We start from the raw sequence: 14,613 nt of genomic DNA, 5'->3' as shown, positions 1-14,613 counted from the left end.
TATTATGAATGAAATGATGTTAAGTACTCAGACTTTTCGGCGATGAATCATTCCGCCAAGAATGCAGTATGAATTTAATCAAAAACAAACAGACAATCATATTCAAATAAGGATGTCGCTATCGAACATTCAACACAATTTCAATCATGTTCAACAAATCCACATCAAATTACATACTTCATTCGTTAAGTTAAACTACCGTCGCTGACTAAGAAGGCTTCTTAAACTTTCTCATAATCCTTTCAGTCTCTTCTTTCCTATGTGCCATATCATCCATTTGTCTCTTTAGATTAAATACCTCATCTTTAAGCTCTTTTTTTTCCTTTTCAAGCCGTATTATTAAGTCTCTCTGCCATTTGGTAGCCTCCGGAGCAATCCATCTAAAGTATGTGCATCCTAATCCGTCAACCAAGTAGAAAGGGCAAGCAACAAATTCACGCCCTGGATCGAAGTCGCTCCTAATTGTATTAATCTCAACTTCATAACCACAATCACGAAGCTCTTCAATACAATGCTCCTTTGACATCTACATAAGACATATAATATAGTAACGTAAGTGAACTTTTAAAAATAATATTAACATATATAAATTAAGAGTAAAACTAACATAATACCTTATGTTACCTTTAAAAATTGATTGAAAAGAAGAAGAATGATGTAGAATGGATATAATGAAGTATGGGAAATGATGGAGCTATTTATAGAACATCATTACAACGGCTATTTTCAAGTTCTTAACGGCTATTTTTCTAATTAACAACGGCTACTTTTGTTCATAAAAAAAATAATTAAGGCCAAAATCGCTGTTAGTAACAGCAAGTCACTGTTACTAACGACTTTGGGCTTTTAATTTTTTTTTTTTTTGTTCCTCTTTCGCTATTACTAACAGCGACTCTTGCCAAATCTAGGTTTGGATGTACAGATGTTTATTTTGGAAAATAAGTTTTTACGAAGCTTATTTTTGGAATTAAGTTGTTAAATAATCTTATTTTTTTCAAATTTTCTTTTGTGGAACCGCATAAACTATTTTCAGCCCAAGGAAATACTCACCTGAAATGGACATTAGATGATCAAGTATGATAGCTTTCTTAGATAAAAAGTATACAGAAAAGGAAATGCAAAAAATACATAAGGTTTTCAATTTGATACACTCTCGAATTATTTTTTAAACCCAAGGTCTCCAAATTCATAATATTCCGAAAAAAAATAAAAAAAAAAAGAATATTGCAGCACCAGCAACATCACAGGTCATAAACATTGCAAGCAAGGACTGACATTATCTTGAGCTTCCTGCTCTTCCATGGTATCACATAGCGGTTTACCCCTTGTTTCCGGCAATGAAATGACTAAAAGACCACAAAGAAGAATCGTACCTCCAAAGATTGCATGAGACAATAGCTGGTTTCGTCTACCGATTACCACCAACACCGGGACAAAAATAGTGGCAATGAGCAGTCATTGCCTTGACAGTGAAGTTGCAGTGTTCCAGACACAAGTTGGAAACAACTCCACAACATGCATGAACAGAATATTGAATACCATACTAGCGCAAAATTGCGTGATCAACTCCAACCCAACGTGCAGGCCCATACGATGATGACCAAATGTAATGGAAAATATACTGGCAGCACCGCTGATTGTACAGAAACCCAATAACGAAATTCTTCTGTTACATTTTGGGATCCAGAAAAGGTAAGTAAGAAGGGAAGATGCAAGGAATAGTAGGGCATTGAATGTGGAGCTTAAATAGATGTTGAAACCTAAGCCTCCGACACCCAGCAACATTCCATAGTACATCATCCCAACACCAAAACTAAGAACCATAGCCACAATCAACCTTTAAATAGCCCACCTTTTCTCGAGTAAAATGCTGATTGAAGAAAAAGGATTATTCCAACTATTGTTGGGATCAACTTGAATGAGTGCTAGCATGTTGGGCGATAAAGAGATGGTATGATCCTCCAAGGACCCAATAGTTTTCAATACGTTAATAGCATCTGTATGGCGGCCCATAACAAATAGCCACCTAGGAGATTCATAAAGGAAGAAATAGGTTAATATGGAACATATGATTCCAGGAACGGAGGTACAGATGTATAGAATGCTCCATGAGGAATTACGAGTCAGATATGCTAAAGCTGTCAATGATAACATTCCGAATGTCAAAGAGATATAACCGAGCATAACAACTTGGCTTCTCCACCGCTTGCCTATCCTCTCGGACAAGAAAACAAATGAAGATATTGTAATGGATACACGACCAACACCAGCAATGAAGCGGAATATGGAGTAAACCCATATGTTAGGAGAAAATGCTGAGGCAAGCAAAGCAAGGGACATAGTCAAGCAAGAGAAAGAAAGAAGATTTTTTCATCCTAGCGATGAATCACGGAGAGAGGCCAGCACAAACCCACACAACAAGCAGCCAATGAAATAGCATGTTGCAGGTAAACTCTTAATGAAAAAGCTGGCACATTGAAGATCCCAATCTGATATGATAGTGCTGTGCATATTACCATTCCATGACCACTCATTCTTGGAGAGACTACAAAGATTGGATCTGCTGGTGCAGCTACTGTTGGTTTGGTAATCTCTTGTGCATTCCCATACTGGTTGAGCATCTGTGAAGATACTAATTAGTTTTGAATTTAAATTATTTATTTGAATGTTTGATTATTTTTTAATATAATAATAATATATTAATTAAAATTTTTAGTTGTTAATTAATTTTTAATTTTTAATTTTTTATTAATAGTTTTTTTATTAATTTAGTTGATAATAATGTTATTAAGTCCAATGGCAAATTCGTAATTTTTTAAAGTCTAGGGGCAAATTCGTAATTTAATTAGAGGTGGCGATAAAATGAAAAGAGTGGTGAATTATAACAATACCCATAAATTAAAGTTCAAATTTTAAGTGATGGGTAATGAAGTGGGGAATAGGAATGGAAAAGTCTTAGGGAGGGTGGGGAATGAGTGTGGAATGCTTTTGGGTAAACACAAAAATAAAAAAGGGAAAAGGGAATGATAGAAAGTGGCAAAGAAACAACAACAAAGAGAATTGGATCTGTCCATTTCCTTTCCTTTTGATTATTACACCCAACCAAACAGCCCCTAAGTATAGCGAGTAGGAGAATGTGTGGAATGGATGAACAAAATGGAACGTTCCTGTTCAAGTTATCGAGCTCGGCAGTTCACGGTTCTAAATCTGTCAGAGGTTCCACTGTTTCGTTCGACTTCATTTTGGAACCACGCATGACCCATAGTTTAGACTAGTTCCAGGCAGTTTCAGTTAAAACCGGTTCCTAGCCGATTCCTTTCCAGTTTGATTCCAGGTAACCCGCCCATAGCCATCTCTACCAACATTTTTCTGCCAAACCAATGTTATTTTAAAGGGAAATTGTACCTGGTAGAAATGAGGTATACTGAAATGCTAGTGGTAAAAGGTTTTTAAACAAGGTAGCAACCGCATTCATACTTAATAAAATGCATAGCATTTTTGAGCAAAAAAATTTGTTTTATCGTTAATTTAATAAAAAGACAAATAAATCAAAACTTTTGAATTTTTTTCTTTGTTAAAACAGACAAATAAACCCATTCTTCCACTTCTCTTTGTTCTCTTCCTCCATGGTTGAACTCTAACATCTCCTCTTTCTCTTAACTTTAACTTCTGCCCAACTACTCCAACTCGAAACTCAAAACACTTACATAATCAGGGTAGATAATACCCTTCCCCACCCATCATCATTGGCCCGCGAGACAATCTTTGGATATGCACAGACTTTAGTAAAGCCCGAGAGACGATCTTGAGGCAACCTATGGGGCAAATCAAATTGATAGTGGACGGGCAATTGTTAATTAGTCATTAACTCCATAATTTAAAATTGAGCTTTTGGGATCATCAATAAGAATGTTGACTTTTGAGGACTCCAATTAAAATGGATATTTTCAATTGCAATTGGGTTTTCAATCAAAATGGTAATTTTCAAATAAAATGGAGCTTTCAATTATTGAAATTAAGTTTGTAATGGAGTTTAATTTTCCATGACTTTGATGGTGAATAATAGTGTGTTGGTGTATGGAACCTTTGACAGTTAAAATTGCCATGGTTTTGGCGGTGAGTAATAGTATGCTGGTGGTGTACGGAACCATCATCGATGGGGCTTTAAAGAATAATGGGAGTGAAGAAGGGAGATGGGGTTAGGAACAATTGTGGTTGCAGATAGGAGGGCCGTTTCAGGAACAATGGTTGAGAAGGACTGTCATGAAAAATGCTGCTTAAAGTTGGCCAAGGGGGACTACCAGAAAACTTGTATGAAAACCCAAAGTCAACGGAATATACAATTTTTTTTGGAATACACCGTTTTTAACAGAATATATTACGATTTTTATAAACATGAAATCTTGTTATTATATGGAAAAAAAATTACCACTAGTGTTTCAGTATACCTCATTGCTAACGGATAGAATTTTCTAATGTTAGAAAGCTACTATTTGCATCATCAATGGATAATCAACAGATCACAACAATCCTGGCTTATGCATAAATCCACTTCGAATAGCACGACCATAGCCTATGCAAGTTGGATAAAAGAAAAAGAAAAAAAAGAAAGGAATCATACAATTACACAACATTTACCTCTTCAATTTCGTACATGTTGTCAGTAAAACAGTATGCAATGCATCAATAGGTGCAAGCGACATGATTGGACTAAAGCAGATTCCATACTTAGCATTCAATTAAGAAAAATGTAATCCAATGTCCACTTTGTTAATTTTTCTTCCTCTCTCTATTTTTCTGGATAGCTGACAGGGTTATTATAGAAACAACTAAAACAAGTCACCCTTCTACAGATCCTCATGCGAAAACTGCAAAGGTTGTATCAGCACAATGGTACTATTCTGCATGCTTTAGCTGGATGCACAGTATTCTGCACTGCTATGCTCATCAACAAGCTGAATTTAAGATCTAACAGAGTTCAATAATTCAAAATATTAAATTCGTCAAAAACTACGTTTAAGGAGATGCCTCCATATTAGAGAACTAATTTGGATTTATACTAGGTTGATCTACAATGAAAGTAATCCATCTTATGAGATAAATGATGGAGTACTATAGGGCTAGAAAAAGAAACTTGCACATGATTTTAATTAACTTGTAAAAAGCATATGATGAGGTACCAAGAGAAGTACTTTAGTGGGCAATGAAAAAGAAGGGTATTCCCAAGAAATACATTAATATAGTGCAAGATATGTATTGAGAAGTAATTTAGACATGTGGAGAGCAAAGGAGGGCGTTTACAATCACAATTGACCGTCATGAAGGCTTGGCCCTAAGCCATTTTCATTTTGCATTGGTCCTAGATGAAATAACATGATCAATACAAAGAGACGTGCCTTTGCGCATGTTTGTCGATGGCATTGTTTTGGTAGATGTGACCAAGGAGAGGGTAAATGCTAAGTTAGAATGATGGAAAAGAGAGTTGGAGTCACAAGGCTTCAAATTACGTTGGAGCAAGATAGAGTACATTGAGTGTAGCTTTAGAACAAACAAGAAAATAAAAGGACTATAAAGCTAGAAGAGCAAGAAATCGTTACAAGTAGATGTTTCAAATACTTTGGGTCCATATTTCAAAGTAGTGGAGGCATTTAACAAGATGTGACCACATAATTAAGTGTTGGTGGAAAAAATAGAGAGCGGCTACTAAAATATTATGTGATTGAAGTGTGCTTTTAAAATTAAAGGGAAATTTTCAACGACTAGCCATTAGACAAGCATTACTGTATGGATTAGAATGTTAGGCTTTTTGAAAAGATCAAAGTAGAAAGATGGTGGTAGAAATGCGAATGCTTTGATGGATGAGTAGGCATACCTTGAGGGATATAATTTGAAACGAAGGTATAAGAAATGGTTTAGGAGTTGCAATTATTGAGGAATATATGAAAGCGAATAGTTGAAGAAGGTTAGGGCATGTGCAAAGACGAAGCATTAACGAACCAGTAACAAATATAGAAGGTTGGAGCTCAAGCAACTTAAAGTTTATCCGAGGGACCTACAGACACAAAAATCAATTTTACGCAAAACACTAACCAAATCTAGACTTCAAAGGACATAAAACCACACAGACTCAGAAGTTAAGTTCCAGGTGACACCTTAAATTATAAATAGATAGAGAACATTTAACAAAAAATGCCTCATTCATCTCGAAATGGAATTGGTGCATGAAAAAGGAGAACAAAAAAGGCTCTCCAACCCACAAAGCAAATACTATCTAACTAAAGCCAAGAGTATTGCAAACCATTATAAACCACACAATGACTTTGCTAGAGTAGTTTTTATGGTTGGCAAAGTAATGTAAAAACATTACCTTTTTGTTTGCAATTATTAAAAGTATTACCGAATTTGGACAGAAGGATCATGTACTAATGTTTTTCATCCAGAATGCTAAAAAGTAAAAACAAAAGGTGAATTTCATGATTTCACATTAAGTCAATAACAGGATAGAGCAATAGCTTTGACCAATCATATTGTATTAATAAATCCAGAATAAGTAGCTCTAGAGAGTGAAAGAGGGATTACAGCAGATAATACCTGCAATAACAATATCCCGATAGTTATCAGTGAAATACAGTTGAAGAGGTACTTCAATTTGCTAAGGAATAACTCTCTTTAACTTCAATTTGCTAAGGAATAACTCTCTTTATGCTGGAAAGAGGAAACAAAAACAGCCTGTCTGTGCACATTCTTTACCCCACTTGCTTTCCGTGCTGTAGTCTTTCTGATTCCTGGTGATTAAGAAAGCAAAACTATACAGGTACACGCCTGTTTTGAAACTTCAGGATAATTTAGAGTTGGTAACAAATAAGAACAGATATATATTGTTGACTTGGAGAAAAATAATGTAGTCATCCTTGACGAAAACAAACAGTACAGCACACAAGAAAAGCCAATAGGTAAAAGATGAATGTCTGAAATCACCATTTCACAATGAAGAGATTTGTATTTCTGTTTGCAAAACCAAAAGTAACTCTACCTTTGGATAAGAAAACATAACAATTGCTTGAGGGAAAAGATACAATGCAATATCCTAGTATCTCATGATTACCTTTCTTTTAAACAAGAAACAGTTAGCTACCAAGATTTCTACTGAAATAAGTAATCAATTTACTTCAACAACTAACACATTTCAAATTGATACATAGAACAGTTAAAAGACAACAAGTCATCTTCAGAGAAGACGCCCAATAACACTAGATAATCAAGAAAAAGAGCCAAAGTAAAATATCCCAAAGCCCAATTAGGATAGATAAAGCAACAGCTACTCAGGCATACCATCGGTCTCAGATTAGATGTTATCAGATAATAGAAAAACACTGAAGCTATGTCTTCAATTAAATTCTTCAACATACTGCACAGCTACCAGGGAAGAGCAGCTTCAATCTTTACCCACGAATCCAAAGCAGGACCCTGCAGCCTTTTCTTCATCTTCTTAACCACCTTACATGCCTCTTTTTTCATTGAAATCTCAAGTAAGCCCTTGACTAGGCCTTCCATAGCCTCAAAAGGAGGCACCCAATTTCTCTTAAGAATTATCTTGCACATAACCAATGCGGAGAGGAACTCTCCTTCTTGCACCATATGTCTAAAAAGAGTGTAATACGTCAAGGAAGACGGTGCAACATACCCGTCTTTTATCATCCTTTCCAAAACAATTTTCGCTGACACAAAATCCCCTATCCTACAAAACCCATATATAATCCAATTATAGCAAGCTGCATTTGGTGCAACACCTTTATCCACCATCTCATCCAACAACTTACTGGCTCCATCACACTCTTTATTCTTACATAACCTCACAATCATATGCTTATAAGTAGTTACATTGCCCTCCAAACCCCTCTTTATAACCACATTCTTCAAATCATCAAACTTTACCCAATCTTTCCTTTTCAAGTAAGCTTCTAACAACACATTGTAAGAACAAATATCTGGCAACACTCCAAAGTCCTTCTCCATTTTCTTTTTCAACAATTCCTCAGCTAAACCCACTTTCCCCTCCTCGCAATAAGCCCTTAATTTCATATTAAACACCTTAACACTAGGTGAAATTGACATAACCTTGTCGGCATTACCAAAAACCTCATGAAATGTTTCAAATTTGGAATTATTTAGCAGAGTAGTAAGAATTGCACAAAAGGGTTTTTCACTAGATTGAAATTTAGGCGAAAAATCATAAAACAAACGAAGAGCGTGATCAACCATACCAGCTTCAGAGTAAAGCATAATGAACCGGATGAAGAAACCCGCAGAAACTTTATTTTTGGAAAGATGATCCTCTACAATGCGCTCCACAAGGTCACAACGATTGGCACGAGCAAGTTTGCGCACGGCATATGGGTAAATGGGTCGGTAACGTGTGAAAGCAGGGTAAGAAGATTGAGATAAAATGACATCCGCGATTTTGTTGGGGTCTGAAACTGATACAATGATTGATTGAGCTGCTCTAAATGAAGAATAGGGAGGATTTAAAGTTTTGGAGAAGGATGCGGAGAATAAGGAGTAAGGGAATGAATTTGGTTTTATTGTTGTAAGCGTTCTGCGAAATGAGGATGTCGCCATTGAAGGAGAACTTCTTGTTTATGAGTTTTGACAAAAATGGAGGATTTAAAAAGGGTTTTAGTTGAAGACGATGATAGGTTTTGGCCGAAGAAGGTCAAGACTCATCGGAGGCACAGACTCGAACAAGAAATGGTGGGCTTTGGTTATGGGTCATGTGTGGATCAAACTAGCTTTTGCAAAGATTCACGAATTTTCAAACCAGAAATTTGTAAGCAGCGGCCTAAACTGAAAAAAAAAAAAAAAAAAAAAAAAAAAAAAAAAAAAAAAAAAAAAAGGAAGAAGAAGGAATTAATGTTAATCTAAAACGGATTAATTTTGACATTAAAGTGATCAATTATAATATTAGAGCAGAAAACTTTAACTTGATAACCTATTATTATGTGTGGCTCATAATCTCATATTATAGCTTGATGTTTTGGAGTATTTGTGCTTGAAATAAATAGGCTTATGAAGGATCTCAAATAAGCTCAAGATAAGAATGTTGTTGCTCCTTATTCGACCACTCGAGCAACGTGGCTCGACCCATCCTGTAGCTCGCTCGACCCTAGCAGGTGTGCTCGACCAATCAAGCATCTTTCAGCCCCTGGCACGAGACATTCTGTTTTGAAGGGGTTATTGCTTTGCTGTCCTTTTGTTGCTTGTCATAGCCTATAAAATACTCATTGTAAATATCATTTTTTTAGATATAGTGTGAGAGAAACACATTGAAACACTCTTGTAATCTCTATTAGTGAGATTGATTTAGATAAAGCGAGAGCCAAATTAAGGTTCATAAAGGGTAAAATCAAGGGTTTTCAATTTCTCTTTGTATTCTCTATAGTTTTTCATTCTCCATTGTTAAAATTAATTAGTGCATGTAAACAACAAGTCTAATCAATACAATTGTCTTCATTCATTGGGTGAGGTTTTATATCCTAATATCACATTGAGTTAGGCTTTTCTCCACCTTCCAATTCTTGTTGTGTTTGATTGTTTCGTTACATTTTGTAATCTTTATCATTCTTTGTAATTAGAATCTTCATTGAAAGAGCATTTGCTCTAACACTAACAATTTTAAAACTAATCAATTACAACTTTAAACTGATCAATTTAAAGTTTATAGTGCTAAATTATAAGTCATCACCTGTACAATAATCAATAATTTATAATCTCAAGTGAGTTCATTATAACATTAAAGATATTAATTATAATCTTAAAGTGGTTAATTCCGACCTTTAAACAATAAATTATAAATGATCAATTATAATTTTTTAAGGTCGAAATTGATCACTTTAAAAAGATCATAATTGATCTATTTAAGACAATATACTTGAAGGGCTCGCTTGTATTGAAAGTAAATATTCAAAAGAGTAAACAAAGTAAAACTAATGAAATAAAGGTAAGTAGAGGTGCAAATGAAATAATTGAAATAATTGTAAATGAGGTAGAGTGAGATTAAACTAAAAATTATGAATGAAAAAAATGATGATTTCCCTCATTTTTGGAGGAAAGTATTTCCGCAGTCTTTCCTAGGATAAATTTATACCTCAACATGAGGGAACCAATTGTTATTTTATCCATTTTTCATTACTTTCTAACTAATTCTTTCACCTCTTTAACGATCAATTCATCTAATCTTCTATCTTACTAACTTTAATTTCATACTTTGACTTTTATTTACTCTCTAAAATATTTACACTTAATCAAAGCGGGCCCTAAGTTGAAATTGATCAATTTAATATTAGAATTAATAAATTTTTAGATTCAAATTAAACTTTTTTAAAAATTTTTGATCAGTTATAACTTTTTCATGACACCTATTTTGATCTTAAAGTCATCTATTATGACCGTAAATTGATCAATTAGTAATTGTTTACAATTAAAAAAAATTATAATTGGACGATTCGACTACTCTTGTATGAGTGATCTCACGGTAAGACAGTTCTCGCAAAACCTGCTGATTTTCAAAAGATATGATTTTTTTGAGAGATACATCCCTTTGAGCCGGTCTAAATAATTAATTTATAAAATTTAAAACTTATGATATCACAAAACATGTATCTTTCTTATTTCCGTTATTTTCTCTTCTTCATTCTCATTATATAGACATTAAGCTCACTAATGGGAAAAAAGCACAAACATTATAGTTTTTAGGCCATTATATGTTGTATTTTTCACTCCAAGCACCTGTGCTAGCAGCAGATGGTCTATTCTTGCTACTGTGGTTCAAAATCGCAGCATAAAAGAGGGTTATATGCTGCAATTCTCCCTGAACTGCAACATATAGTCTATTTTTTTTTTTTAAAGGGACTATATGCTGCAGTTAAGGGAGAACCGCGGCATATAACCCACTTTTTTTTGTTTTTTCAATTTATATTTATTTACCAATAAATAATAAAAATACATACATAATAACTGTTACACTAATAATCTTTCTATATTTCACCAATCATCACTTAATAGTGATCGAAGAAGAATTTTAATTAACATATCATAATATATATTTATTTACAATAATTGTATATACACAATTGCAAACATATATATATATATATATATATATATATATATATATATATATATATATATATATATATATATATATATTATATATATATATTATATATATATATATATATATATATATATATATATATATATATATATATATATATATATATATAATATATATATATATATTATATATATATATTATATATATATATATATATATATATATATATATATATATATATATATATATATATATATATAATATATATATATATATATATATAATATATATATATAATATATATATATATATATATATATATATATATATATATATATATATATATATATATATATATATATATATATAGGGGAGGGATCCATTGAGAAGGGGTATGAAAATGAGAAGGGTGAGAAGGATTTTGAGCCGTCGATTTCTCAAAGATCTAATGGCCTGGATAACGAACCGAAAAAATAGGGCAAGAAAAGAAAAATAGGCTGATTCGGTTTTTTTGATTCATCCCTTTGAAGAACAATAGCGCCTTTTTCTTCCAATACTATACTCTTCGAAAAACCTTCAAAACTGTCCAAAAACCTTCGATTTCTTCTGCGAAATTCTTCCTCTTCTATTGAATTAAGGTATGCAAATTATAAATTTACTATTTGAGTTTTTATTTTTCGATTTGTTTTGATTCATTTCTTAGTTTTCGTTTTCTTCTGCGAAAATCTTCCTCTTCCCTTTATTTCTTAGTCTGCGAAAAATCCTCACTTGTTTTCGATTTCTTGTGTGTACGTGTTTATAAATTCAGATTTGTTTTGATTGATTTCTTAGTTTTTGTTCAATGTGATTATAAATTGTTGTTTTTAGGGTTTATGTGTTTAAAATTTTAATTTTAATTTTTTGGGTTTATGTGTTACTGTGTTCTTGATTTCATTGTTGTTACTTTGTTCGATTTTTAAGTTTATGATTTTAAGTTTGATTTTAAAAAGTGTTCCTGGGATTCATTGTTGTCACTGTATTCTGTAATCAAGATTATTATCTTCAATTTGTTATATAGGGACTCAAACTCCAAGAACTATTACACAAGTTACCCCAAATGGTTTCGTTAAGGGGTCGGAAATTCAGGGGTGTTACAGTTCTACACTGTGGATTCGTTATTGTGAGTTTGATAAAAAGCCATTTGTTGGTATGACTTTCGAAAACTTATAGAAAGCCTTAGATTTTTATGGTAAATATGCTGAAATTTGCGATTTTGTTATGCAGAAAGTTGATGCTGAAGAACAGATATATGAAGAGATTATTAAGATGACTATTTATTTAGAAGTTTGAAAGTTTTGAATACACTATTCTGTTGTAATTTGATACTATGTTATGATTAAACGTTACTATGATTATGTATAGTTACTGTCTTCTTTTTTTAATTTTGGAAAAACTTTGTTGCAAAAAGTAAGTACTACTATGTTTTTAGAAAAAGATACTATGTTATGATTAAAGAATACTATGACTATATATAGTTACTGTCTTCTTTTTTTAATTTTGGTAAAACTTTGTTGCAAAAGTGAATGCTACTATATTCTTAGAAAAAGATACTATGTTATGGATAATGGTTACTATGACTATAAATAGTTACTGTTTTCTTTTTTTAATTTTGGAAAAACTTTGTTGCAAAAGTGAATGCTACTATGTTTTTAGAAAAAGATAATATGTTATGATTAATGGTTACTATGAATATGTATAGTTACTGTTTTCTTTTTTTAATTTTGGAAAAACTTTGTTGCAAAAGTAAATGCTACTATGTTCTCGGAAAAGATACTATGTTGTGATTAAAAGTTACTATGACTATGTATAGCTATTGTTTTCTCTTTTGTAAGTTTGAAAAATCTTTGTTGCAAAAGTGAATGCTACTATGTTCTTAGAAAAAGATACTATGTTATGATTAAAGGTTACTATGACTATATATAGTTACTGTCTTCTTTTTTTAATTTTGGAAAAACTTTGTTGCAAAAAGTAAATGCTACTATGTTTTTAGAAAAAGATACTATCTTATGATTAAAAGTTACTATGACTATGTATAATTATTGTCTTCTTTTTTTAATTTTGGAAAAACTTTGTTGCAAAAGTGAATGCTACTATGTTCTTAGAAAAAGATACTATGTTATGATTAATGGTTACTATGAATATTCATAGTTACTGTCTTCTTTTTTTAATTTTGGAAAAAAGAAAAAGATTGTAAGTCATAAAAGTTGTTAACAATAGCACCATAACTCTTCTTTACATAACAAAAGTAACTACAGTAATTAGATTATCTAGTAATTAGATTATCTAGTAACTACAGTAATTAGATTATCTACTATGTTCCATCAAATGTTTGTACAACTAAAAACTTCACAACTTCATCTTGTACATCACATTAGCGAATCTTTGTTCTTCTGATAGAAACTTGTTTGGCAATGGAGCGTCTTTTATCCTTAAAATTGGACACCTCTTCTAAAACTTTAGATCTTTGTTTGTTCAAATCAGATAACACCAAAGATCCAGCAATCTTAGCTCTTGCAACATGTCTCAATGGAGCCTACATAAGAAGAAAATACATTTAATTTGAATGTTTTAATTAGAATGTCATTCAAAAAAAATTACATTTAAAGATAAATATTAAGAAGAAAAAACGTAACTGCATTCAATATCGGACACTGGAAATCAACTGTTCCCTCAAAAAACAGCATGCTCATCATCATGAATACATCACTTTCAATGTTAGTCCTAGCAGTCGTTTTCCAATCAGTGGGAACTCGTTCCATTTTCCATAAAGGAATAACATTAGTAGCTTGCATCTTATCCTCAAAAATTGTTAATGAATAATCTTATACAGAACATAGTAACTTTTAAAATGAACATAGTAACATTTAATCATAACATAGTATCATTTTCTGAGAACATAGTATGTCATTAACTTTTACAAGATCATCTAAGAACATCGTATATCATTAACTCAGCAACGTTTTTTCACAATTACAATATATAAGACAGTAACTATATATAATCATAGTAACCTTTATTTATAACATAGTATCAAATTACAACAGAATAGTATTTAAAACTTTTACAAGAGCATACTAGTAAATAAATAGTCATCTTAACAATCTCTTCATCATCAGCATCTAATCTTCTTACATAAATCAAGTTTTCTGCATTAAATCATAATCAAATTATAAATTTGGTTTTTTTATTACCCCAGAACACAGAACATAGAAGTTTTGCTCTAATTTAATCCCAAAGCTCTTTAATTGTTTTTCACAGTTATTCATAAGCAAAATATCTTAATCATGATCTGGTACACAATAACACAACGAAATCATATAGTAACATTATAGTAACCTTGTTCAAAGATTACTCATTTAGTTGAAAAGAACACACAATTCAAGATGGCGGAATTGCAAGGCTAATACAGTAGATCGAGGCTCGAGCAGACTATGGATTTATATTACAAACTACCCTTTCTA

At 32.2% G+C, this 14,613-nt stretch overlaps 1 protein-coding gene and 1 pseudogene across 1 annotated transcript; both read right to left on the bottom strand.

Moving 5' to 3' along the window:
• Positions 1–1,187: 1,187 nt before the first annotated feature.
• LOC130804974 (organic cation/carnitine transporter 2-like) lies at positions 1,188–2,658 on the bottom strand (annotated as a pseudogene).
• A 2,252-nt stretch (positions 2,659–4,910) lies between these two features.
• On the bottom strand, positions 4,911–8,619 carry LOC130805557 (pentatricopeptide repeat-containing protein At1g61870, mitochondrial-like). The gene is made up of 6 exons (XM_057670335.1): positions 7,421–8,619; positions 7,199–7,318; positions 7,106–7,109; positions 6,580–6,591; positions 5,873–6,052; positions 4,911–4,955 (listed from the first exon to the last, which is right to left on the bottom strand). Exons 1-6 carry the CDS (start codon positions 8,617–8,619, stop codon positions 4,911–4,913), a joined length of 1,560 nt encoding a protein of 519 aa, XP_057526318.1.
• Positions 8,620–14,613: the final 5,994 nt, after the last annotated feature.

The sequence above is a fragment of the Amaranthus tricolor genome, chromosome 2, assembly GCF_026212465.1.
Source record: "Amaranthus tricolor cultivar Red isolate AtriRed21 chromosome 2, ASM2621246v1, whole genome shotgun sequence".
NCBI lineage: Eukaryota > Viridiplantae > Streptophyta > Magnoliopsida > Caryophyllales > Amaranthaceae > Amaranthus > Amaranthus tricolor.
The sequence above is the reverse complement of the archived record's forward strand: the minus strand, read 5'-3'. Positions and strand labels throughout refer to the sequence as shown.